The 26279-nt window shown below is 40.0% G+C and overlaps 1 protein-coding gene across 1 annotated transcript in view; it reads left to right on the forward strand.

Annotated features, from left to right (window-relative positions):
• Nucleotides 1-26279, forward strand: part of TMEM131 (transmembrane protein 131) — a 103643-nt gene that overhangs the window by 74900 nt on the left and 2464 nt on the right. The window contains exons 23-40 of the mRNA XM_076359114.1: nt 1487-1625; nt 1735-1844; nt 2234-2300; nt 3258-3409; nt 4740-4882; nt 6028-6214; nt 7352-7537; nt 11084-11242; nt 11858-12453; nt 16524-16699; nt 17948-18075; nt 19495-19619; nt 19769-19927; nt 20667-20841; nt 21166-21287; nt 21394-21490; nt 22590-22687; nt 24087-24250. Coding sequence (XP_076215229.1) covers nt 1487-1625; nt 1735-1844; nt 2234-2300; nt 3258-3409; nt 4740-4882; nt 6028-6214; nt 7352-7537; nt 11084-11242; nt 11858-12453; nt 16524-16699; nt 17948-18075; nt 19495-19619; nt 19769-19927; nt 20667-20841; nt 21166-21287; nt 21394-21490; nt 22590-22687; nt 24087-24250 — 2983 coding nt within the window. The remainder of the gene's footprint in view (nt 1-1486; nt 1626-1734; nt 1845-2233; nt 2301-3257; nt 3410-4739; nt 4883-6027; nt 6215-7351; nt 7538-11083; nt 11243-11857; nt 12454-16523; nt 16700-17947; nt 18076-19494; nt 19620-19768; nt 19928-20666; nt 20842-21165; nt 21288-21393; nt 21491-22589; nt 22688-24086; nt 24251-26279) is intronic.

Raw genomic sequence — 26279 nt, forward strand, 5'->3', positions numbered from 1 at the left:
TTAATATTTAGAAAAAGTCAAACTCTGTAGGCTGCTATATACCTTTTAAACATCTGCCTTCTCATACATAAAGTGATTTAATCTCCAAGAGACGTAAGTTAGCATTAACAGCAAGTGCATGTGTCTTTTGTGATGACAGCATCCAGACTGCCATTTCAAAAAAGGTATGCATATTTGTGGAGAAACAAAATGACTGTATGTAGCTAAATAGAGTAACAAAAGCATACCTCCTTTATCACTTTCTTGTTATAATGCTGATATATTAATAACTCCTGAAAAAATTTGATCTAAACAGAATTCTCTATTTAACCACATGGGTAACTTTCAAGAATGTCCTATCACCTACAGTAAGAGGACAGTAAAGGAAAATTCTGTTAAAAACTACTTCTGAATAAGTAGTAGTTCTAGCTAGAATATTCAATGCTTTAATATTATTTAATGTACTATATAATCTAGAATATGTAATGCTTTTAAAGAGAGTTAAAATTAACCAGCTATCCAAGGTAGCATTTAGCAAAGGAGAAGCTGCTCCTTCTGAATACAGAGGGGTTCTGACTTGGGCATTTGGAGTCTCTCCAAAATACTTCTCTAGGTTTGAAGTCTAGCGTTTCATCTGTTTTGCTGACTGGAGAACTCAATACTGTTAGTCTTGTCTCAGCTCATGGTGGAGAGCTTGTAGGAGAACAGGAATCAAGTCTGTTGCAGAGGTTGGTTAATAGCAAAGAACTTCATTCACTGATGGAAATAGTAGCTGGCACCAAGTGTGACTAGTTCAGATTTGCTTTAGATTTGTTAGACAGGAGTATAGGCACATACTCCGTGTATCCATTGCACCTAGAGTACATGTACAGATTTACTGTACATTACACATGTGCCGGCACAATGTTTTCTGGATAGTGGATGTCTGGATGTTGTATTGGAAACAGACTGTAGCAGGACTGATATTTTTCCTTTCTACTGTTTATACCTTTGCAAAACATCAAATATATTTTGGGTTATTTTTCTTACTGATCTGAATCTCAGTTTTATTCTCAGAATTTGTTTCTGCAATAGTAAGAGCTAGGCACTTCCTAATGAAAGATAAAATTTGTGTCTCACTGTCCAGCAGCAATTTAAGAGAAATGCGAATACCAAAAGATTTGTGATGCAGTGCATAAGTCCTACCACATTTTTCTGCTCACCTTTATCCATAAATAAGCCATAACAGAACACGGAATGGATGCATGTTGACAACTATACTTAATAGAGAACATCTTTAGAATCTTTGGGTTGGTCTCCTGTAGCATGTTTTGGTGGTTCCTGTTGTGCTTTTTAATAGCAGTATGTATGGGCAGAGCTCAATGGGATTTTTTAATTGCATATAAATATAATGTACCATGCTATTTCTCAAACTAATGTTGTTTTCAGGGTGCTTTTAAGCCCTCTGCTTTTACCAGGCTTTTCCTGGTTTACTCCTGTACAGTAAGTTTCATAACTGTTTCTCCAGACTGAATGCTGTATTTGAAGTAGACACAGATCTTCAGAAGGATGTCCAGTTGAAAATTACAGCAGAAATGGCCTGGCCTTCCATACTTGGTTCACCACGCCATCTGAGCTTCCCTCTTACCAATACAAACAGTTCATCAGTAAGTTATTTTGTTGATAGTTTCATTTTGTAGGGACTGCATTTTAATAGGTATTTCTAATTACATTAATCCTAATGTAAACTTTAAAAAAAAATGTGTTTCTGAATAGGAAGAAGAAATTTTTCTAGAAAATCCAGCTGACGTTCCTGTGTATATTCAGTTCCTTCCTGTAGCTCTGTATTCTAACCCATCCACCTTTGTTGATAAAATGTTAGAACGGTAAGTATTGTTTTAGAGTACTTAGGGCATTCTCACTCTACAGTAAAACACGTTTTACAAAAAATGCATGCAGTATTTGGCAGCTGTGTTGATAATTACAGTGTTGGCCGCTTCTAGAATTTGAATCATTAGGCCAGTTGAGAACTGAATCTAGGCTGATTGCCACTGAATGCACATCTGTATTTTTTTGCTAAGCTAAAATGATGTTTACATTTCTTCCTTAACTTGATGTATGAGGGGGGGAAATAAGAAAAATCAAATGATCCTTTCAGCTGCATATTGTTTGAGTCCTATCATAAGTTCTTGATTTGTGCTAAAATCCATAAGTGAAAGTATGTCATTATCTTCCCTGATCTGGGGGGAGAAAAAAAATTGCACGTCTGTTTCAGGTTTAATTTGAGTAAGCCAACTAATTTCAATCTGAGGACTCTAGAGTTCCAAGTCTTCAGAAACTGCGTAAGTATTTCAATATGTTCTTTAAATTTTTTTTAAATTTAGATATTTTAATGTTTTAATAAGAATTCAGTCATACATGTCTTCAAGTTTAGGTATTTCTATGTGTGAAAAATGTGATGCTTCTGTTGGATATTTTCAGGGAATTTGGAACAGTAGTATTTCTTCAACTGTAACAGTTAAAATGTCGCTTTTTCTGTATGCTTACATTATAATAGGATTGTGGAAGTTACAGGAAAACTCTATTTATTCATTCTCTTACTGATACAGGATTATTTTCTTCAGTGTGGTGGTTGCTAGTTCTAAAATTAGTAAAGTATTGAGTTTTCCATTGCTTTGTTCTTTATTTTAAATGATCGAGTTTTGTGGACAACTTTAAGTGTGTGCTTTTTCATGTAGAGTGTGCCACATCCTGAACACCTTCTTTTCTTGTCCAATATATATGCCTTTTCCCCTCCATTTGCAGTTTGTTTTAGATTAGCAATTCGATGCTTGCACAGTATCTAAAGGCAAACATAGCAAAACACACTTTTTTCAAGTTCTTCTATTTTAAGTTTGCTTTTTCTCCTTTATATATTCTAAAAATGTTTTAACAATGGAAAATTTTGAGGATAGAAAATGTTACATAATGGCTTAATGCTAATTTAGTGTTTAAAATATACATTTAAGAACTTCTGAACTCTTTCTTCTACTGGAGCTTGAATCCACATGGGTGTAGTTTAGCTCAGTTCTGTCTTGCTATGTTCTTCTGCTTCTTAATAAACACAGATGGTTTACTAAGTAGGGAATTTCTTGTGCTATCAGACTTTCTGGTTAAAAAAAAAACAGTGTATGTCATTGGGTAGTACACTTCTTTATGACAAGACCAATTTTCTAGCTAAAATAATATCATTTCTATCAAATATATGTAAAAATTTCCCATTTTTAAAAGCGTTACTTTGTTTTCCCCACTCTCTTAAGGTCCAGCCTCTACAGAGCACTGTAGGACTTACAAAGGGCCTGGCTCGTCATTCGGTTCTAAGCCTAATATTAAAACCTGGTGAGAGAAAGTCTGTCAAAGTAAAGTTCACTCCAGTTCTTAATAAAACTGTTTCATCATTAATTGTCATCAGGTATGATAGATATTTCCAAAATGGGTGTGAGTTCTTTCTGATGTTTTTTATTTATATATAAAATCATACTTGTGATCAGCTGTCAATAAGAAACTATCGCTTTTACAAGAATGATTGTAGAATCATATGTGTCTGGAGAAAGATTTAATTTAAATGTAATTGTGATATGGTTTACAGTAGTTAAACTGTATTCAGTACATACTTTCTAATATAAATATACTGTTATACTTATCATAGAATCACAGAATAGTTTGGGTTGGAAGGGACTTTTAAAGGTCATCTAGTCCAACCCCCCTGCAATGAGCAGGGACATCTTCAACTAGATCAGGTTGCTCAAAGCCTCATCCAGCCTGGCCTTGAATGTTTCCAGGGATGGGGCATCCACCACCTCTCTGGGCAACCTGTTCCAGTGTTTCACCACCCTCATTGTGAAAAATTTCTTCCTTGTATCTAGTCTGAATCTACCCTCCTTCAGTTTAAAACCATTACCCCTTGTCCTATCTCAAGAGGCCCTGCTAAAAAGTCCCTCCCCATCTTTCTTATAAGCCCCCTCTTTAAGTACTGAAAGGCTTCTTAAGTAAGGTCTCCCCAAAGCCTTCTCTTCTCTAGGCTGAACAACCCCAACTCTCTCAGCCTGTCCTCACAAGAGAGGTGTTCCATCCCTCTGATCATTTTTGTGGCCCTCCTCTGGACCTGCTCCAACAGGTTCGTGTCTTTCCTGTGCTGTGGACCCCAGAGCTGGACGCAGTACTCCAGGCGGGGTGTCACCAGAGCAGAGTAGAGGGGCAGAATCACCTCCCTCGACCTGCTGGCCACGCTGCTTTTGATGCAGCCCAGGGTACGATTGGCCTTCTGGGCTGCAGGCACGCGTTGCTGGCTCATGTCCAGTTTTTCATCCACCAATACTTGGAGACTTGAACTCTGAAATACATACTACACTATCTTGAAAGTAGAGACTCTAGATGCCATTTGCAAGATCAAGCTGCAATGCAAGTTCAATCTTCCTAGTCAAGAGCTCTGTTTGAATAACTATTTCACTTTTGTATCAGGTGTGATACATTAATATGATGACGAAATATAAACTTTAACTAGTACTTCATTGGGTTTTTTATTTGTATGCTATGTTGTGATTTCTTAGGTTTTTTTCTTGCAAACACAATGTTTGAGACCCCCACTATTTAATTCCATATTGTGGGGAATTATCTGTGGAACTGCTTCTATTTCTGTCCTCCAGATTTGGGATATAACTTCATAGTCTGTTGAGAAGCTTGCAGGAGCAATAGACTGCATAATCCTTTTATGAATGTTTCCCCTTTTTCTTTGTACACAGAAATAATTTGACTGTAATAGATGCCATAATGGTACAAGGACAAGGAACGACTGAGAGCTTGAAGGTTGCAGGCAAACCTCCTGGTGCAGGAAGTTCTTTACGCTTTAAAATCACAGAAGCATTATTAAAAGACTGTTCAGAAAGTGAGTACTACTTGAGCTACTGTGCTGAACAGAAAAGAAATTACATTTTACATGTACAACTTGAAATGTGTGGAAATATTTTTCCCCCTGTTCTAGTGCCCCAGAAATTTAATTCCTTTAAATACATTAAAATTGCTTCTTCATTTAGGCAGAAAATGAAATATTTTACCTTTTTTCATTTTAATGTGAAAATTAGGAAAGATAAAACAAAAGCCCTTCATCCACTAGAATTCAGGATAGAGGAGGTGAAGATCCTAGTATATTTACTAGGATAATCTCTCTAATTCCTAAATTTAAGTCAAATTGGATCACAGATGCAACTTTCTGTATGGGTTGGGTTTTTTGTTTGGTTTTTTTTTTCCCGCTCATATCTTCAGAATCTGTATGGACGTAGCCAACAGGGAAAAAGGTAGGGTATGTTCCTTGATGAGAATTAAATCCCAGCCAGATTCTACTCTGGGGTCAGAAGTTTTCTGCTCTGTGGCCCCAGGCTTGCTTCCGAGAGGAGAGTTAAGAGTACCTGTATTACCAAAGGAACTGGTAAAAGAGGTTTAGTTGTATCTGGTATTAAAATCTGCTTTGTTACTTTGCAGATTTCCAGATGTATTTGTAAAGTGCCATGTTAATTATTATCTGAGATTATTCTGCTTTTTTTGAGGGATGAGTAAGAAAACTTCAAGTAAAGCTTAGTCATTACCTCTTACATGTTGTGGTTTAGGGATTTTTTTGCTAATAAGGTATGTGTAGCTCAGCCACGGATTTTATTTTTAAGACACAAAAAAATAAGCTTTAATTCTCCTCCTGCTGGGACTTTTCACAGAATACCACAACACTAAGCAGTACATCAAAGAACTTTACAGCTTAGATGATTTTTTGTGAGGCAGCAGTGCTATTACAGGCCTGGGGGTTTGTGGTTTTTCCCTGATGAGTTAGAGTGCTCTGGAATTGTACAAGTGCCCTACCTTGACAGTGATGAGAATCTGGCTTCGGAGATCTGTTTCTGCAGGTTACGTAAAGATTTCCATGGGCCTCGCTATCCTTTCCTGCTATAATATTGACAGAACTCTCTTCTGCTGTAGAATATGAATATAGTGAGGGATATCTGTTTAGCATAACACTAACCACTTTCTGCTGTTTGTTTCTAGAAATGAAATACAAAGAACCGAATTTCACACTGAGAAGAACATTTAAAGTGGAAAATACAGGGCAGCTGCAGATTAATGTGAAAACTATGGAAATCAGTGGCTATATATGTGAAGGATATGGATTTAAAGTAGTTAACTGTCATGAGTTTGCACTAAGTGCCAATGCCTCTAAAGACATTGTCATATTGTAAGTGTTTTTTCTTACATCTAAATAGAGTCTTACATTAGGAATTCTGTATACCTAATTCTGTTTTGGAGGAAAACTCTGTTGGTTAAACTCTGAGGTTTTTTACTTAAGCTTTGAGTGTTTGTTTGGTTTTTTTTAAACACAACATAAAACATGAAATTTTTCTCTCTTCTTGCAAACACAATTTGATTTTTTTAAATAACTTCAGGTTTTCATGACTGACCGTAGTATTACTTTTATTACTATCTAGTAAGTATAACTTCCTGAGTTGGAATAGTGTTACTATATGGGGTTTTATACATTTCCTTCATTTGGGTTGTGAATGCACATGAGATCTAGATTTACATATGTTTTTGGTGCATTGCAGTATGTAGAAAAGAGCCTTTAGTCTAAGGATTATTATCATAATGCACAGCATTTTAGTCTTGAATATTTTGTCTGTTGCCTCAGTGATGATTGTTTAATTCTGTCAGTTTTTATTGTAAAAGATATCTGCACCAAAACCTGATCTCTCTAACACTGCTTGGATTTAAATTTAACTATTCAGAATATGGTATCTAAAAAGTTTGGAAGAGGCTTCTGTTCTGCAAGAGGACATACGAGATACTGCAGGCAGTGAAACTTCACTAGTATATCTGTAACAATCTTAGTTTGTGATGAGACGGGAACATAGTGGTGGTGTTTTTGAAAAGGCATGCCGTTGTGACTTAAAGGTGAAGTGTTTAAAAACTTTATAGCTCACATAATGGTCGGTTCCATTGCTTGCTTACAGCTGCTGTTAATTTTTTACTGCATTCATAGCTTTCTTTTAACAGATTTGGTCAAAACTTAATTTCAGTTATTATATCTTCATATGGTGTATCGGATGTGTTAAGCATAGGTGTTTATGAACTTAGTCAAACACGTCTTGCGGTATTTGAAAGATACTCAAGTATTTTTAGGCTAGTTGTGTAGATGATTATTAGTCATACTACTAGGGCTATTTGTTATAAACGTTTGATTAGGATGCCAGTCATGGCAGTAATTGGTGGAGCTTGTGGTTTGTTTGTTTATTTTTAATTTATGAATAATACAAATTACCTGAAACTTTCATGCTGTTCATATGAAAAGTTCTAATGTGCTTTACTTTGTTTTCAGGTTTACACCTGATTTCACTGCTTCCAGAGTCATACGGGAATTAAAATTCATCACTGCGGGAGGCTCTGAATTCATATTTATCTTGAACGCATCCCTTCCATATCACATGCTAGCAACGTGTGCAGAAGCGCTACCCAGGCCCAACTGGGAATTGGCACTGTACATAATCATCTCAGGAATAATGAGGTAGGGTGTATGTGTTTGTTCTTACCGGTATATGTGCATGAACTACCACCGCTTGAATACAGGTTACAGAGAAGTATACATGTATTCAGTACATGCTATAATTGGTGTAAAATAAAATAGGGGGAGGTGAAAAAGGAGAACAAATTAATAAACGCTCCTATGGATTGAGTGTGAACAGTTTAAGGCTGAGGAGTACTGACTTTCTGCTCAAACTGACTACAAAATAATGTATTTCTTGCTTGGGCCTATTTCCTTAAGTGAGAGACATACTCTTGTTAACCCTGGTAATGTGTAGTTTTTTGGTAAATAATTAAGCCAAACTTGAATCAAATTAGGTATTAAAGCACTGCTAACCGTGAATTCCCATAGAAATTTAAGCACCCTTCTGGAGTATTGTGCTTTAGCAAGATATGAGGCAGTGACTGTAATGAGCTTAGCAGATGCTTTGGATGAATTTAACTTCGCTGCCACTTTTATGTGACAGACAACTGGTGATACTAATAATGGGATTTCTGAGAACCTGAAGGGCATTGTTTGCAACACCGCACGCTCGGAGGTTACGTAGTAGCATATTAATGCACTTTTTTCCTCAGCAAACAGACGTATGTTAGCTGTGACTGGTTGAAATATTAGTTGAAAATTCCACTGCGTTTTCATAGTCTGACCTCTACCTATCTTTATTTATTTGAAATCTGAGGTTATAAACAATGTGTCCCTGCTCACCTCTTGGATGTGAGATGCTTTCCCCCACTGCCTGTATCCAGAGAAAACCCTAGCATAGAAACTTATCAGGATAAGTTGTTACTTATCAGTAGCAACAAATGCTGTTTTCCTTTTTCGTTAGTGTTAAGCTTGTATCTTAGTGTGAGATGGATTGCTGCTGTAGATGCCTGTGATGGAAAAAGTAGTCTTTCCGTATGCTGCAAATCCAAAGCATTATCACAGATATGTAATATTCCTGCATTTTTTTTTTTTATATTAAGATACTGGCTCTTCCATTGTGCTGTACTATATTACATAAAAGTTTGGTTAGGCTGTCTTTCCTTCTAGGGATTGATAAAAGACATAGAGAAGATAAAGTTACAGTCTGCTTCATTTTCTTTTTTGACTCTTCAGCACTTTCCGAAGTAATGCAGTGTTACTTAGGGAGCTGCATTTTCCTAAGTAACAGGAAAATTTCTGTTACTTAGGAAATTTTGTTTCCTAACTAAAACTGCATTACTTCAGAAAGTGCTGAGTAAGTACGTAAGTGGTTTTCTCTGTATGTTTGCTAGAAATTTATAAGCTTAGTTTCTCTTTAGTTTATTGACAGAGTGAATAATGCTTGTCAGCTCATAAGTGTAGTTTGCATGGATAATTTTATATGTACTGTATTTGTTAATTAGACTTTACAAAAGAATACAGAATACTAATCCTTTTCCTCACTAATGTCTTTTTCCTACAAGTACAAAACATCCTTCTTGGCAGCAAACTAGAGAAGAGTCCTAATGTAACCATTTCATAATATTCCAAGGATCCTGTGCACAGCCAGCCTCTAACTTTCAGGGTGCCATCATAGGGGTTTGCTAGTTGCCCCTAAAACAGTACTTCTGTATTGTTGCAAAGCTATCCTTAATTTCTAGGAATGAACAACTCTAGGAGTTTGTCTAGTTCATGTTTTTAACTTGATAAGGTGGTGTTTATTGTTGCCTTCCCTAAATCACTGTTGGTTTGGATTGTTACCATGCTCGTGGCTCCAAGTTTTGAAGTCCAACTTGATAGGATATGTACAAACACGACAAAGGAGCCAGTCCTTTTTGTGAAGAACTTACCAACTAGGCATATGTGTGCTCCAGAATAAAACCGTGAGGGGAAAGAGCGATGTACCAAGATCGTTCTTGGGCGCCTAGACCATGTTACTCCCCACTGTGTGGTGTTCCTCATACTAATTTGTTTTGTAATTTAAATGACATGAACACTTCAGGCTAGTTATATTTTTCTTCTTTTTTTAATCGTAATTTTTTTAAAAAGCAAAAAACCCAAACCACCGCTGCTCCCACCACCACCACCCCAAGACCAGAAAGTGCAGTTGAAAAGACCACAAAACAAGATTTGTTCTGTTTTTCATTTCAAAGCTGGTATTCGTTTATCAAAACACTAAAGTTGGCTTACATAGAGGGAGTAGAGTCCTTACCCAGAGAGTGGCAGAGGAGGAGAAGCCCTCAAGGTGACCTTTTGCTGCAGCCTCCCCTGTACAACCTCTGTGGAGCCCAGCATTGATACCATGAGGGGAGTGCTGTGGGGTTGAGGGGGAAGGGTGCCCACCCAGCCCACCAAAACCCTGTGCACTCCATCCCAAGTTTGTCTAGCACCATGGTGGTAGAGATGTGATGCTCTTGTTGGTATCAGTCTCGTGAAACTTTCAAATAGCGTTGTGGATTACAATTAACAAGTGAAAGAGATTATACCTTATTCCTTACATCCCAGACGTAATTCCATTTTTGATGGCATGGCACCCAAGGCAAGCATTACTCTTTTGAGTAACAGTTTGTGTAAGCTTGTCTGAAAAATTCCCCTATTTCTTCAACTTTTCTGTTGCTTGTTAACATATTGGATGAAAATTATCTTTCCTACCTTCTGCCATCTGGTTATGCATCTAGAATCCTTTTTAATCCCTGGGGCAGGGAAAAAAGCACTAATAATCAGCTATCAACAGCTGAGTTGCCCCCAGAGTTGCTTGTATTTTTGGTGCTAGGTAAAACTTAAAAGATGATATCTAGACTAGATTCTTTTAGCTAAAATTAAGCAAGAGGTATCTCATCCTTTTGTGTGAATTGATGCTGGTTTTCATACATTTGGCTTAGAAAAACTGGCAGTCAGAACAGGGGGGAGAACAGAAACTGAAGTTGCTAATGCAAAGTTCTTTTCTCATAAACTTTCTAGGGTAATAGGCAAGGCAAGCTTTAGTCATCGTCATTGTGTCTCTTCCCCCCGAAACTCCCACCTGTTAGAAGACGAAATCGATAGCAGTGCGATGAAGGTCTCTGCAGTGGTATTATTGCTTCATTCAAAAATATAGTTCACTGCAGTGCATTATGTAAGTGGAGAACTCCTAAACACGGTATTGCAGCAGATGCAGTTAGTTGTAAAACTCCTTGAAATAACGCTCTTAAAGCTTACGTCTCTGAGCAGAAGTACAATTCTCTGCAGAGGGTCTCTGCTTTTAAAATGGTATTGCACCAACGAGATGTGAGAGCTGCTGACCACTCGGATGCCATTTTAATTATATCTCTCTTTTTTTTTTTTTTTTTTTTTTTTTCCCCTTTGGATTCATGTTCTTCACAACTGCACGTCAGACTTGCATCTAGCTTCCACTCTCAGTATTAGTGATGCATATCATGCTAGACTTGTGTATTTTATGTTTCTCTCAGACAAAGTTGTGGTTTGGATGCAGTTTTCAGCTTTTCAGTACAAGATACAAACTTTTTGTCTTGTGTGATTAGATTCATTAACCTTAAAATGCTCAAAACTAAGAAATACTTAGATGACTGCCTCTCTTCTCTGCAGTGTACTCTTTCTCTTGGTAATTGGAACGGCCTATCTAGAAGCTCAAGGAATATGGGAGCCATTTAGGAGACGCTTGTCCTTTGAGGCCTCAAGCCCTCCCTTTGATATGGGAAGGCCACTTGATCTCAGGAGAATAGTTGGAATTTCATCTGATGGAAAGTAAGTATATGTTTGGGGGGTTTTGTGGGATGTTTCCCCCCTTTTTTTTTTCCTTAGTTATAAGGCCAGTAAGAAAGTAATACTGCTCTTTGGAACAGTATGAATAAAGGAACTTGAATGAATAAAGGTCCTCGCAGTTAGTTATAAAAAGATGGCTTGGTTAAAATGATGGATTTTGTGATTGTGAGGAATATTCATATTTTGGGAAAAAAGAAAGAAAGAAAAAAAAAAACCACCAACCAAAACCAAACCCTGTCAAGTTTCCTGTTAATGTTCTCAAAAATGATACAGGCTGCAGAAAAATTGCAGGCCAGAAGTTCTTACCTTTGGTGTCTTAAGTTAAAAAAAGATCTTCTCCTTTCAGTGTTCCCTCCAAGATACATATTGACTGTCGTTTTACTGTGTCTTTTTTCATGTGCACAGCAAGCAAGTGAACACGGCAAAGGCTACTGACTTGTCAAACAAGTTCTAGGCATTTTTGTTGGTTATATGCCAAGAACAGTGTAGTTCAAGGTTTCTTTTGGACATAGTGATTTTCTTTTGGACATAGTGATTCTTTTTTCATGTGGAAGAATGGAAACATTGTAGAGTATATTTAAACACTTGTTCTTTCAGCTTGAATGCGCTTGGATCAGATTCTAATCACGGTTCATCCAGAGGGATCTATGGAGCAGGCAGTTCGTCTTCACGATCCAGTGCAGGGAATCATAAACAATGCAATGCAACAGCACACCTTCACAGCAATAGAAATGCACCTGATGTTGAAAACATCAAATCCAAAACCAGTTCAAGCATACCTAATAGGACTTCAGCACAAGCAGCTTCCATGCAGTCCGTGAACAGAGCAGGCCCCTTTACCTTGGATTCGGGTGCCACAGCTCAGACTCATGCCGCAGGCAAAAGAGCCAAGGGGACGAGGCAGAACCAGCAGCCAACGCAGCAGCAGGCACCAGCTTCGGCAGAGCAGCCCCTCCAGCAACCCCCAGCATCCGGGCCCCAGCAGCAAGAGCAACAGACTGAAAGCGCTGTGCCACAGCTACCGCTTCCCAGCCCGCCTCATGGCGAATGTGCCAGCAGCAGAAGGCACAGCTCGGAGGATTCAGATCTCACTGGGCTCATAGAAACTATGGAAAAAGACTTTGACCACCCAGAATCCCCTTCCCCAGATGTGTTTACAGAGCAGCCCCCATCTCCACTAGCAAAAAACAAAGGTAATACAATTCTGCTTTTTTTAACAGGATGATTCATTATGTAAGCCACAGAACAAGATTTAATCAACTGTAAAGGTCATGTTTTCATAGCGTGGAAAGTGATAGCTTCTCAGCTGTTCCCTACCCTGCTGTGTGTGCCCGTGTCTTGAACACTTCCTTTATTCATTTTATGGCAGTGAAGTTCTCCATGCAACGCTAGATTGTGATTCTTCCTGCAAAATCTTTGGAACGTTTTGATGAATGCGAGCGTGAATATTTAGACGTCTGACCCTCTGAAGAAGAAAGATGCTTTTGGTTGCTACTCCTTTGCCTTTGGGTTAGCATCCATCCCTCCCACCTCCATCATTTGTGCTTGGGGCTGGAGGTTGAGGAGAGGAAAAAGAAGTTGTCCTAGTGTATTATGAGAAGTGAGACGGGGAGAAAGGGAGGAGGGGAAGAGAGAGAAATGGGTAAACCCCTGTGGTGGTGTTTGGGAATGGAATTCCTCGTGCCCAGACTTGCAGTTGTAGAAAACCCTTGATGTCAGGTGGTCAGCAAATTAATATATGGCACCTGTGTTCATAAGTTGCATTCATCTTTGCATGAGGTTAGAGTTGAGTTTGGCTTGTTTATGCATCTTCTCAATTGTCTAATGCTTCAAATAATGTATTGAATTTCGTACATTAGATACATTCAGACTTTCAAAATTATACGTCAGTTATTTTCCTTCTTATAAACACTTTGTTAGAGTAGAACTTCTAATCATGCTTTTTGTATTAGCCATTTCACTTGTGTCCCAGAGCTATGTGGTTCTAAATTTAACCTTAACGTGTTTATTTCTAAATGATTTTTCACTCTTTTCTAACAATCCCGTTGTACAGAAACGGTACTGATACTGTGTTGCTTATTAGAGATAAAGTTAAGAAAATGAATGGTGGGAAGGCATGTAAACCCTGAAGCATCGGTATGATCACGCGCCACCAAAGAGGAAAGCTTCACTCTGTTAAGTAGTAACGAGCAGAAAGTTCTTAATTAGTTCAGAGTGGATGTGATGACACATCTGGACTTTCAAAGTGGAGACTGAAGTGATGAGAGGTTTTGGGATCCTGCTGAAATATGCTACTTTATTTCTGGGCTGTTTGGGTTTTAGTTTAGACAAGGGGATGTGGTTGGGGGAAGCAATCTTAAGAGAATTATGACCAGTTTGTCAGGTATTCATTTCATAAAGGCTAAATGGTACTCCAGCAAATGACACGACTCTAGGTGGGTTTCACAGGCAGCAGCGTCTACGTTAGCAAATAGTGCGGTGTTGGAGCTCTGGAAAGCAAAATGGCTGCTAGTGAGGGTGCAACGTCCTCATGGGGCATGTCGGAGTGGATTTACAGTGGACTGATCCAGTCTGGGTACTGAATGCCTGAAAAGGCTGGGGGCGCTTCCGGAGCGCGCCTTCCATTTGTAGCTCAACCTAAAAAGAAACCAGCTCTTGCACTCGGGTACTGCTGTACGATGCAGCCGCTACACAGTATGCGGGGACCATTGAGTTTGGTTTCAAAAGCATATTCCTGATCCAAATAACATGGTGTACCGATGTTAACATTTTTGTACCTATAGCAATTTCTAGCAGTCTCTGTATGGGGAGATTGTCTTAGCAAATAGCTGCTTCTAAGTGTTGATAGACCTTTGATTACATTTTTTCACCTATACTTAAATGCATTTTCTTGAGGTGGGTGCTTCTATTGATTTGTCTATCAATTTCAAAAGCTGTTTAAGTGATGATAAAATACTTAGTTCTTAATCACTTACATGGGTTCCGTTTTTTGGCATTACTTTCCCGTTTTGTAACTTTCTCCTGATTACAAATTCATTCAGATAAATTCACATTTTTCCCGCTGTTACAGAGGCTTTGCATCGTTTGTGCTTTGACATGGCGGTATACTGAATATTTAAACATATTCTGAATTGCAAAATACATTATGAATGTTACATTTTGCAATCCAGATAGTTTTCTTGACCTCTTCATTGTCTTAAATCAATAAATCAGATTTATGCATGTAGACTTCTTTTTGGACAAGCTTTATTTAAAAAAAAAACCAAAACAAACATTATCTGTAAACCATAACTTGACTCACAAAAGCTCAGCACATCAAATAAAACTTGCCCATTTCCATTTGCCCTCTTTAAAAATGTAAAGCTATAGGGGAAGTTCCATTATCTATCTCGATCTACATACACACGCTATTTGTCTTTAGATAAATAGCTCGAGCTAGTCACAGACATTTGCAAAAGCAGCGGCTTCGGGACTAAAGCTGGCTGGCATAATATCCTGCGCAGGATTCCCGTCTTTATAGTCTTCTGTTTCAGCTTCCTGATACTTGGGTCCTGGCAGACTGCTGCGGAGGCTACATTAGATTTTTGTTGAACAGCTGCTTTACGTTATATTTTTATGTCATGATAACACTTAACATAGATTTTCTAATGATGAACATTAAACTGTTTAGCAGTCCTGAATGTAGACTAAATTTGAAGCAAATCTTAGAACGAGGCCTTCTGAGGCAAAACCAGAATACCCCCCAATAAGCTGGAAGCTGACCTCTAGAAAATTTCCATACAAAGATTTACTTGTATTTACGCTTCTACTTGCGTTCACACTAAAAAGAGTATTTTATCTCCTTTGTTGTTCTTGATACTGAAACCATTGATACTAAGTCTGAAAAAAACAAAGTGTGAAGGCGCTGCCCTTTGATTTGTATCTGGTATTTGCCAAAATACTGGAGGCAAATTTATGTTTTGGTACAAACTTTCCCTGAGGAACACTTTGCCAAATGAAATATGACAGCTATCGTTGTGCTTCCAGTCTCAATTCTGACTTGAGCCAGTACAAATCCCAGTAGGGGCTGAATCCACTTACTCAGCACAGGTTAACTGAGTCTTTACTTGAGTGAACTATTATGTCCATGCTGGAAGCTGTATGCAGGCACTGTGCGGCTTATAAATGAGAGTGCTTAGTCTGAAGGGCTGTATCTAAGAAAGATCTTACTGGTAAAGGTGTTTACTACATCTAATGAAAGACACGAGAATATTGTGAATGCTCTCATCCTGTAAGAGAATAACAAGACGCGATGGTAAGATAATGATGACTCCACAGATGCGCACGCACAGTTTCTCTGTATTGATGCTGGTTTTGATAACTGTTTTACTCCCCAGGAGCCTAATCCTGCCTCTTTTGCAAGCCAGGACTCTGGCTTGATTTTGAAGGTTCTTAGACCTCTACATTTTGAACTTATACTATGCTACGTTTCAGTTAGCCCGTAGAAATTGCAGGAAAAACATAATCAGTTGTTCAAGTAGCATTATTTATTTTTATGTGGATCACTTCAGAAAAATTGATTAAACATCCCCTGGAGTGTTTAACACATTGTTTTCCCTACTTTGAGATGCAGTAACACTTTTAATGTGTTGAGCCAAACTATTTTATGTTCAGCTTAGTCATACCTCTTAGAATAGTACACTCTGAAAGAATAAAACATGTCAAGGGGAGAAAGTATACTTGGGTGTGAGATTTCAGGTTTGGGGGGGTTGGGTTTTTTACATGTTTGCTAGACAAATACTATTGGTGATTTTTCTCATCCACTCTAGTCTTACTGCAAGTTGTTTTTGTTTTGTTTTTTAACTGACAAGCATGCTAATCATTTCCGTTCCTCATTTGTTCGGATGATAAAGCGTGTACCAACTTCTGAAGTTCATGTTTAAATCTAGTCTTACATGGTGAAACTGTCAAATTGGATTCTAAGGTGTTTAAAAGGAATGTCCCGAACAGAGCAGAGAAGAATTACAGGTAGCCAGGTGCCCACCGTCTGCAGAGAGGCAATGGAGGTAGGGCTCAGGAGCATAAATGTGACGGTGGAGATCAGGGTTCTTCAGGTTTGATGCTGTTGCTCACATGTGGTGTGAAGTGGCTGTAAATGGTCAGTGTATCATAACAGACAACAAACTTCAGAGGCTTAGTCATGTGGGTTAGCCTCTACAATGAAGTGAACTAGCCCATCTGGGAGTGCTGCTGCTGAGAATCTGAAGCATCCTTGTCTCCCTAGGGAAAGGGAAAACACTTCAGCGCAAGGTGAAGCCACAGAAGAAGCGGGAAGAAAAGGATAGAAGAGGGAAAGGAAAGCAACAGGAGGATGAACTGAAGGATTCCTTGGCAGATGATGACAGTTCTTCAACCACAACCGAAACCTCCAACCCAGATACAGAACCACTTCTCAAAGAGGTACGGCACTCCTCATAAAAGGAGGCTCCTGTGTAACTGGTGGGTCACCTGTTAGAGCAGCAATACAGTCTCTTCCCCCCACCCCACCCCCAGCTTTCACATATGATACTACCCAACAAAGGAAGAATGTTCATTAAAAAACATCTTTCCCAATCCTTGCCTTTACTTCTTCTCTATAAAATTTGCTCTTCTGTGGTGTTGAACATGCTTGAATCATGTAGTCTCAGGACTGGAAGTGCCTGAGCGACTGTGGCTTGAATAAGCCACCCGTTGTCAGCAGCATCGTGGTAATTGTCTCTCTGCACGCCCCCAGCCTATTCTATTTGCAGAATGAAACGCCAAAGTATGGGCACTAATTTTATTCGATAATCAAGGTGTATGCTAAAACCCTGCATTTCATCAGTTACAAAGGGTCAGTGCACTGGTGGTAACTTGTCAGCAGGTAGTTAACTTAATTACCTTTGACAATACCCCTACCTTATTTTACTCATTTGCCTTACATGCTTCTAGGTAATAAACTGAAGCTCTAACAATTTGTGTAGTGGTCAGGTTGTCTTAAGTATTTTGTCCTAAAGCATGTGCTAGAGAACCAAACAAAGCGAAGGTAATGGCAAAGAGAAAAGCAAGCCTAAATTTTGACATGTCTTAAATTTGAACTTTGGAAAAGACAGGGATTCTAGCTGGGGGGGGAAAGGAAAAGAAATCCATGTAGTACATTTTAAAAGTCACGGTTTAGTAAGTTTTCATTTGAAAATCACCTTTGATTTTTCAGGATGGCTGTTTGACAGTATACTTGTATCCAGAAAGTCTTAGAAGTGTGGTTAAAAAAAAAATATAAATTGAATGGTGAAGTTGCTCATATTCTTTGCTCTGTTGAAGAGTCTGTTTTAGACAGCCTGGACTGCGTACAACAGACGCAGTATAGGTCTCAGTACAGAGCTAGCATCTTTTGAAGTAGACTCGGAGGCCGCGGCCAGAGGAGCTGTGTACTTGCAAACATCAGATCTGCTTGAAGCACATTAATTTGCTAGATAATTTTGATTTCTGCTTCTCCAAATAGGAAAAAATAGATACCACGTTTTATAGGTATACTCGCTAAGTAGTAAAAAGATACCTTCTATGCTGCAAAAATGCTCGTGTTTTCAGATAGCGTTCTTTCCTCAGCCCTATTTATACTATGTATGTTGTGATGCAGGAGGGACTTTACTCTTCATGAATATTAACATGTTGTTATAATATCTTTTATAGGTACCTGAAAAACAAAAGGGAAAAGTTATACCAGAAAAACCTGAAAATGAAATAGTCCAAGTAAAACAGAAAACTAAAAAACTGCTAACAAGTATCAAGAAAGAAATCCCTGTAGATGTGAAAACCAGGTAAGCATAACAAAGGCCTTTTAGTAGAGAAGGCATCGTGCTTGAAGGGAAGATGGGTTGATAAAAATCTGTGTATTCGACTGTTGTAGCTGCCGCTCTGGCTAATGCCAGCAGCAGGTACCTTTAAGCAGCTTCCTCTTCCTTCCTGATATCAGGGAATATCTGCAGCTTGTAAATAATAAATTATTTAATGGGAATACAGTGCCTAAATGAGAACTAAACCCAGAGAAGAAAATCAGGTTAAGCAACGTTAAGCTTTTTGTAACAGGTATCGCGTACACAAAATAGGGTTAATGTTTCTCCAGGAGCTCCTAGCGGCAGCACAGTAAGCCAGCGCTAACATGAGTGCCTGTAGTTGCTCTTGATGAAACTGCAGCCGTGCAATTTCCTTTTATGCATCATAGAGTAAGATCGGGGTCTTGGATATGTTAGTAAAGGAGGCTGCTGCCGCTGCCAGCCCCTTTCCCTTACTGGCAGGTGGCTGATTGCAGATGACAGGGGAAAAATGAAGAACCTTAGTCTTGCTATATCTCCTTCATTCTGAAATAGTATTCCAAAATCAGATCGGTAGCCACATGCCACAAAAGTAAACTTTACCAAACTCAGGCATGGTACATTGGCTTGTGTTTTCCCTGTTGCTGTAATTAATACTAGACTAACTGGGGTTAGTAGTTAGTACAAATTAATTTTCTTCAAAATATTTCTGAAAACGTTGCCTGGCAAAGTCTCCTCCTTATCTTATTTATTCTTGCCGTTATCTACTTTCCTTTAGCATGTAAATCACAAGTTCATTACATGTGACAGTATTCAAAGGCCACAATGAGACCTGGTTTGTAATTCTTCTGCAAGAAATGGGTAAAATAGTTCCTCCCTAGAAAGGTTGAGACATCATCAAACAGCTGGAGAAAAAGAACAATACGTAGCCAAATGAATTTGGTGGTGGGTTTGAATAGTTTTGTCATCGACTAAAAGATGATCCTGTACACTGAGGGCAATAGCATATCAGGAGCGTGGGATCTCACGAGTGCGGGGGGGCAGAGTAGAAAAACGGCAGTTGCCATCTCTTGTTGCCTCTGTATAATCAAACAGGTTTTGTAATCCTGGAGCTCCAGGATGAAAGCTTCTCCTGGAAGGTGAGTGAGCCCTAATAAATGTGTGGAGAGCAGTGTGGGCAGAAAGTCAGCCAGGGCTAGGAAGGGTGGAGTTGCATACAGGAGAAGTGCAAAACTCTGCTTATGAATAGCTTTGAAGATGAGCGCAAGTTTGACATAAGAAAGCCACAGGAGACCAGTCTTCTGTAAGACCGTATGGCGCATATATACACACACACACACACGCGCATATATATATATATATAAAAAATCTCCTCTTCAGCACTTCAGAGAGCTTAAAAATAAATGGATCTCTGTTTTCATTTAGTTCCTTGGAATTGTCTTATACTCCCCCGCTGGAAAACAAGCAGCGCAAAACCTTTCCATCCAAGATATCTACACAGCACCTTTTGACGAATGGGTCTAAATCAAGAAACCTCCCCAAAACGAGAGGTAGTGTGAGGCTATTTTTTACAAATACCTCAGGAGTTTTATTCGGTTGTTTGTAACCCCTCTTGAGTGCTTAATTCTAAGTCTGGTGCGAGAAGAAAGCTCTTCAGTTTACCATCCACACACTTGCTTTCCTTCTTTTGTTTTAATAGGTCTAAACAGTAAGTTAATGGAGAGCAGGCCATCAGTATTAGCAAAATTTCTCCCCAGTGGGTCTGGACAGGAGCTAGGAAACACCAGCAGCTCAGAAGGGGAAAAGGATTCTCCACCGCCAGAGTGGGACTCTGTGCCTCTTCACAAAGCTGGCAGCTGTAAGTAATCACTAGAGGATGACAGAATCAGTCTTCTGCAATGAATATCCGTAGGTAGGCTTGGTCTGTTTATAGATCTTCCTATCTTTTTTTCGCCGCATAGTTGTGTTCCTGTTTGCTGCCGTAGGCCTCATTGATAGCATCTGGTACGATTTGGGAGGTTTGAAAACCACATGGGCCATTCCGCAGTTCTTCAGTGATGAACAGGATTCCGAAGCTGCGGGGGAAATTGAGGAAATGAGAATTACCGCTCGAAAACAAAGTGTATTTTCTACAGCAGATGGGGTTTTGCTTGGTCGAGTCTGCTGCAGCCAAAGTTGAAACTAATTACATGATTTGTCCTTGAGAGGAAACACTGAAAACACCTTAATGCAGTGGTTAGCGTGGGGCACTATAATAAGCTTTTTGGTTGCGTCGTTAAGTCCCCTGTGTGGGAACCGAATCACCTTCCTCTTGGTTGCATGCAAACATAGTCATCCCTCTCCACAGCGCTCACTCAGAAAGGCTGTTTCTTCCGTACAAATCAGTTTCGGTGCTTCTATTGCAATGCAGTCGCTCTGAAAATAGGTAGTAAACCTGAATAATGTCAGGTGAATACAGAGAAGGAGCTACTTCTTCAATGACTGGGAACAGCCTTTGTCATAATTCCTCTATTTGAACAGAAACGCTAGCAGAAGTTTGAGAAGCCTTTGTTTTAAAGTAATTACTACAGGAAAGCGTTGTGTGTTTCTCTTTATAGCTACGGACAACCTTTATAAACTCTCTCTACAAACCCTGAACGCAGATGCTTTCCTGAAACAGCGACAGCCCTCGCCGACACCCGCCTCTCCATCTCCTCCTCCTCCTCCCGCATCTTTAGCTTTTGGGCCACGAGGAGGCACTTACAGCAGCATTGTGAACAGCAGCTGCAGCAAGTGAGTCCAAATCTGCACCTCCTACTGATTTCCCAAGCACGGAACGCTTGTGGAACCCATGCGCTTCATACGGTGCATCTCCCTTTTCTCAGACCCATTTCCTCTTCCCATGGAAACTGCTTTTTTGCAGATATTACCGTGCTATTTATATTTTTCTGGGGTTTCTTACGACTTGGTAGATCGGAAAAATGTGCAATTACATGAACTGTTGAGCTGTTAACATTTTCATGAATGCTAGCTTAAATTGCTGCTTTTTTTTATCAAACTGCTGAAGTCCAAAACCTTACTCTTTTTGTTTTTCCTCTCCCCCCCCCCCCCTTTTAGTGAAACGAAAAGCAAGCAGCCTAATGGTACCAAACATAAGCTGGCAAAGGCAGCTTCTCTTCCAGGCAGGAATGGTAACCCCACTTTTGCTGCTGTAGCTGCCGGTTATGACAAGAGCCCAGGTACTAGAACCAGTTTGGAGTTCTAAATATTTCTGAATATTTCCTGAATATTCCATTATTTTGGAGGGTTTTTTATTTTACTTGTTTTATATATATATTCTTGCAGGTGGCAGTGGTTTACCAAAGGTTTCTCCAAGCAAGGCGGATGTTTCCAGCAATATCGGCATTTCCCACACAGTTGTTGACAGTGATGGCTCTGACAGGTAATTTTTATATTCTCTAGGCAAATACCCGGGCCCCTAGAGAAGAAGATTGTAAGCCGCTAATGGCATTTTGAAGGTAGTGACGGAATTAATTCTGGTTCCTTTTTTTTTTCCCTTTTGTTTTTCTAACCTGTTTTTTGAAGTCTGGGCACAGCATCTCTCACCTTGCAAAAAAATTTAGAACTTAGGAGTGACTCAAAAGCAGAGAGAAGGATGTGATGGTGACTTTCTCCCCCTCATTCTCAGTAACTCAACAATCTTGTGTTCCCCGGGCATCCAAACAATGAGAAATCGGCTTGGCTCTTTCAGTATTGAGGAGTGTGAACCAAGGTCACTTGAAATAGTTTACAGGCAGAATATCTTTCTGTACAGCAGTATCTTTCACTCCCAGTTTTAACGCCGAGGCCAGAACTATCACTGGGCTTTGCATTACGAGGAGGAGCAGGATACAGCTGCGCTCAGTCACGTTCCCCAAGGCGCGCTGTCTTTTCCAACATGTTTTGGCAGTGCACGTCTGTCTCGGTTGTGAAAAGCAGTGAGTGTCTGGTAACCTTTCTGGAATAGGAAGGAGACTTGAAGTTTCAATACGCAAAGGAATTGCTTTTCTAAGCAAAGTTTGTGGGTGGGGTTTTGGTTTGTTTCTGTAAATGTTTATCACTGGTTCCAGTTAATTCGTGTATTTTCAAGAAGCTTGCCCACAAGCTAGAGTGTGAGCATTTGTATCCCTTCTGAGTGGTTCTAAATTTTATCTGCTTGTCAAAAAAGCTGCGCTATGGCTTGGACTCTATACCTGTTCTGAAAAACAAAAGAGCTACTCAGGTTTGTGCTGGAGCTCGGTCTACAGATGAAAAAGCATTCTGTCTAGAGCAGTGTGTCGCTCCAAAGTGGATGTATACACGGGAAAATGGTATTTCATTGAAATCTTTTGTTAAAATAAAAATAAGCTAACTTCCTAACTCTTGATCATTAAATATATATTATATATACATACACACACATTTGTACGTATATATCTGTATATAGATTAGTAAGTCAATGTTGTTGGTAGTACTGTGTTAATGAGTTCTGTATTGCCTTCCCATTACTCCATGATACTCAGTTCGGGTTTGTGGAGTCCTATCAGCAATCCCAGCAGTCCCGACTTCACGCCTCTCAATTCATTCTCTGCATTTGGACATTCTTTTAACTTAACTGGAGGTGAGTTTTTGTTTTCAAATATTTTCCGTATTCAAATACCGGTAAAGAAATGGTGTGTCTCTATTCCCCTGGTCTAAGTTCAGGCACTGTTCCCTTCCCTGACCCCCAAGAGGATGACTACATGGGAAAGCGCGTTAAAAATTTGGTGGTGTATTCTGTCTTTCAGCCCAGAGAGAGTTAGTGGAAACTCTCTCAGAGTGTTTCTTGGGCTGGAAATACTTGGTTTTGAAGCTTCTCGGTTTCAATAAAATTTCTTGATATTTGTTTTTTCCTTGGTCTTCCTACCCTCCATCCTTCCCCCTGAAGCTTTACTGTAGGCCTCAAGTGTGCCACAGGGCCTGTGGTCTCCTGAACACTTTACACCTGCATAAAACCATTGCTCTATAAATGAGGCAACGGCCCATCCCTCGTGTTGCTTTCCTCTTATGTTTTCCTCTAGCGTTTGTATAGCTGCACGATGAACTGATGCATACTAAACCCAGTCATTAATTCCTGTATTTAAATATTTAGGTAAACTTTCCGTAAGTGACTATCGAGATGTGGATATGTCCACATATGGATGTTCTGTGTACTTACTGTAGATTTGTATACCGTGTTGGGGATGCATGGTATATTTTAAGGTGTCTGCAAAAGATGATAAGCAAAGCAAACTTCGTATGTGGCATTTGCAAAATGGATTGTATGTCTACTGGAAAAATTGTGTGTCTACTGAAAAATGCTGGGCATTGATGCATGCAATCAATACCAGCTGTTGCCCTGGGGTTCTTTCATCTTCATTGGCAACACTTGGCCCCAGACTGAGGGACTGCAGTAAGATGCCTGAGATCAGTTCTGTGTGCGGGGACCTGGCGAAGCATGAGCACTGGTGCTGCCCTCTCCTCCTCATAGCGGAGATGGGGTCTGGGCTGGGGCACAGCCAGTGCCGCCTCCCGTACCAGGAGTTACCTGGGAAGGGAGCGCTGCAAGGCAAATGAGGGCTGCGGTTAGGAGAGGCTCCTTCAGCCCGGTCACTTACTCCACCTGCAGCTAACTTGTTATGAGGAACTGCCAGGACTCTCAGTATTGCTGTGCTCCCGCCCGGGTTCCCTGACTGTTTGCTTTCGGGTAAATAATACCGGGAACCAAACAAATCCCATAGGCTGACACTGAATTATACACAGTAAGCGTGTAACTTCTCCCCCCGCCCCAACCATGATTCTAACTTTGTAGCCACTGTCTGATGTAAGGCAGGTGAGATGAGACCTGCATTGCTGTGTGACCTTTTCTAATCTCAGTTCCTGCACTGCAGCAGGACCTGCTAGAAAAATACAGGAAATAACTGTGAAGAGTATTAGTCTGCTGTGGTTCCTCGAAAAAGAGGAAGAGTAATTTACTCAGTTTTATTTCATTTTATTTTTAGAGGTTTTTAGCAAACTTGGTTTAGCTCGATCTGCTTATGGGCAGGATGTTCAGAGAAACTGGAGTGAATTCAATAATGTTCCATCATCCATCTGGGATCCTTCAGCTACAGATTCTGTACCCTCCTGGCCAACAAGCTCGAGTTCCCCGACGCATACAACTGCAGTAAGTATTCAGTCCAAATACAGCGTTGTAGTACTGTTACCAGCCTGTTCTGTATCTGCCATCTAATTTCATTTAGAGGATTTTTAAATTTGGATGAAAAAAATCAACTGAAGAATAAAGGAAAAGGGAAGCTATACATATTCATCATTCTGTGTGGTTAAGTTGACATGGCTGTTGGACAAAGAGTGATTAGTCCGCTCACTTGTGGATGATGAATCCATGTAATTTGCTTCATATAAAAATACTTCTCGCGAGAGCATCTTGCAGCACTTACAAAAGCGTGTTCCATTCCCACGTGCTTCAGGATTGTGGAAGGAGCTGTTCTGCTCCTGTGCCGTGGCTGGACACTGCCTCTGTCACTTCCAGCTTGATGGACAGTTGCAAAGTAGCCAATACGATAACTTTCAGACTTTGATTCTGCTTCCTGAATCCAGTGTTGCACCTACTTGTAAATTAACAAAAGGTCAAAACAAACTTATCTAAAAGACCTCAAATGTATTCTTCTCAGCTTAGAAAAAACACTAAAGGACTGAGCATAAGGTGAAGCCTTTAAACTGACTACTCATTTTGATGGAGATCTTGAGCATAGCCAGAGAAGAAGAAAAAACAACTTTTACATAGATTGTAGCACTCTCTCTCATCCTTTGCCTCTCTGTCTGTCAGAATAAAACTTACACCACAACAGCTGTCTTCAGTGCCAGCTGAAATCGTTCTTCATCTTGTCTTCTGAAAATGTTTTTGTAGTGAGTAAGAAGCAGTGTTTACTTCCCCTGGTAGTGGTTCAGATGGAGAGGGGGAAGGCAGGGGGCAGGGGAAGCCGAAGAAGGTCACACAGCTTCTTATGGACATACACTCACTGATCCCACCCTTGTCATGTGGTTACAACTGTAGCTGGAACCTCACTAAAACTATGTAAGGAGAGATTCTTGCTTTTTGGTCTCATGGAGGGCAGATTTCTCAGCATTTGATAGAAGGACGGGTTGAGGACAACCAGAACAACCTCTCTAGCTCCTAACCTATTTCCCGGCTGCTTCTGAAAAATACCCGGAAGTGTGCTTCCGGAAGCATCGAGACGGAAGCCAGGCAAATGGTATAGAAGAATTGTCAGTCTCTCCCTTTAAATACTTTGATTTTGGGGAGGGGGGAAAAAAAAAAAAGGGCATTTTAGGAGCGTATTCAAGGAGAAGATCACTTAACAAACAAGAAGCAGCAAACAGACTGAAATGTTCAAAACCTTTTTAATGATAGTGACTTTTTTTGAAGTGCTTATGGTGAGCCAGAACAGGAAAACTTGGCTATTCCTGCCACGGAACCTCCTGGCTCTAAGTGCTAGATAAGAGAGCAGGTACCAGGCCAGGGCCCTGTCCTTTTCTCCTATCTGGCACAAGAGCCAAAGCTGTTCTTGCAAACAGCACTTACATAGCGGCTTCTGTGTTACCCTCTTTTCTAGGAAGGTTTCTGGGGAGTTGATTTTGATCATTCTCCTTCCGTATTCCTCTTCCTTTCCTGTTTTATGCATAACTCTCTGCTTCTGCACTAAATAGCATTTGACTTCTGGGTCCCGTCTCCCCTCAGGCCTTGCTGCATTGCTGGTACTTCTTCCCAAGTTTCTTTCTAACCACAGTCCCTTACTCCTTTCCTCTGTTTCCCCGCGTGTAGTTCTGTCTGACGGCCACTTTGTACCTCCCTCCACCAGCCTTGAAAGGGAGTAGCAGTCTCATCTAAGGTACTCTTCTCTGCCACTCCTTTCCTGGTTGCTTCTACTTTATCAGCAATTGCCTTTCTATTGGGCTCTCCCAAATGCTTTTGGGACACGTAGGAATAGTTCCTGGCTCTTGCCCGCAGGAGGAAACAGCGTGGACTTTTAGTGTGTTAGGGTTGGCGTCTGAGCAGGAGAATGAGTGTTTCCTGCTGTAGGCTTAGTAATCTAATGCTTGTATAGCTTAAATATAACCATTTAGTTACATAACAGTAATAAACTGAGACCCTAGTTTGGCTCAGCTTCTCAGTGACATTGGAGAGTCCTAAT

The sequence above is a fragment of the Aptenodytes patagonicus genome, chromosome 1 (assembly GCF_965638725.1).
Source record: "Aptenodytes patagonicus chromosome 1, bAptPat1.pri.cur, whole genome shotgun sequence".
Lineage (NCBI taxonomy): Eukaryota > Metazoa > Chordata > Aves > Sphenisciformes > Spheniscidae > Aptenodytes > Aptenodytes patagonicus.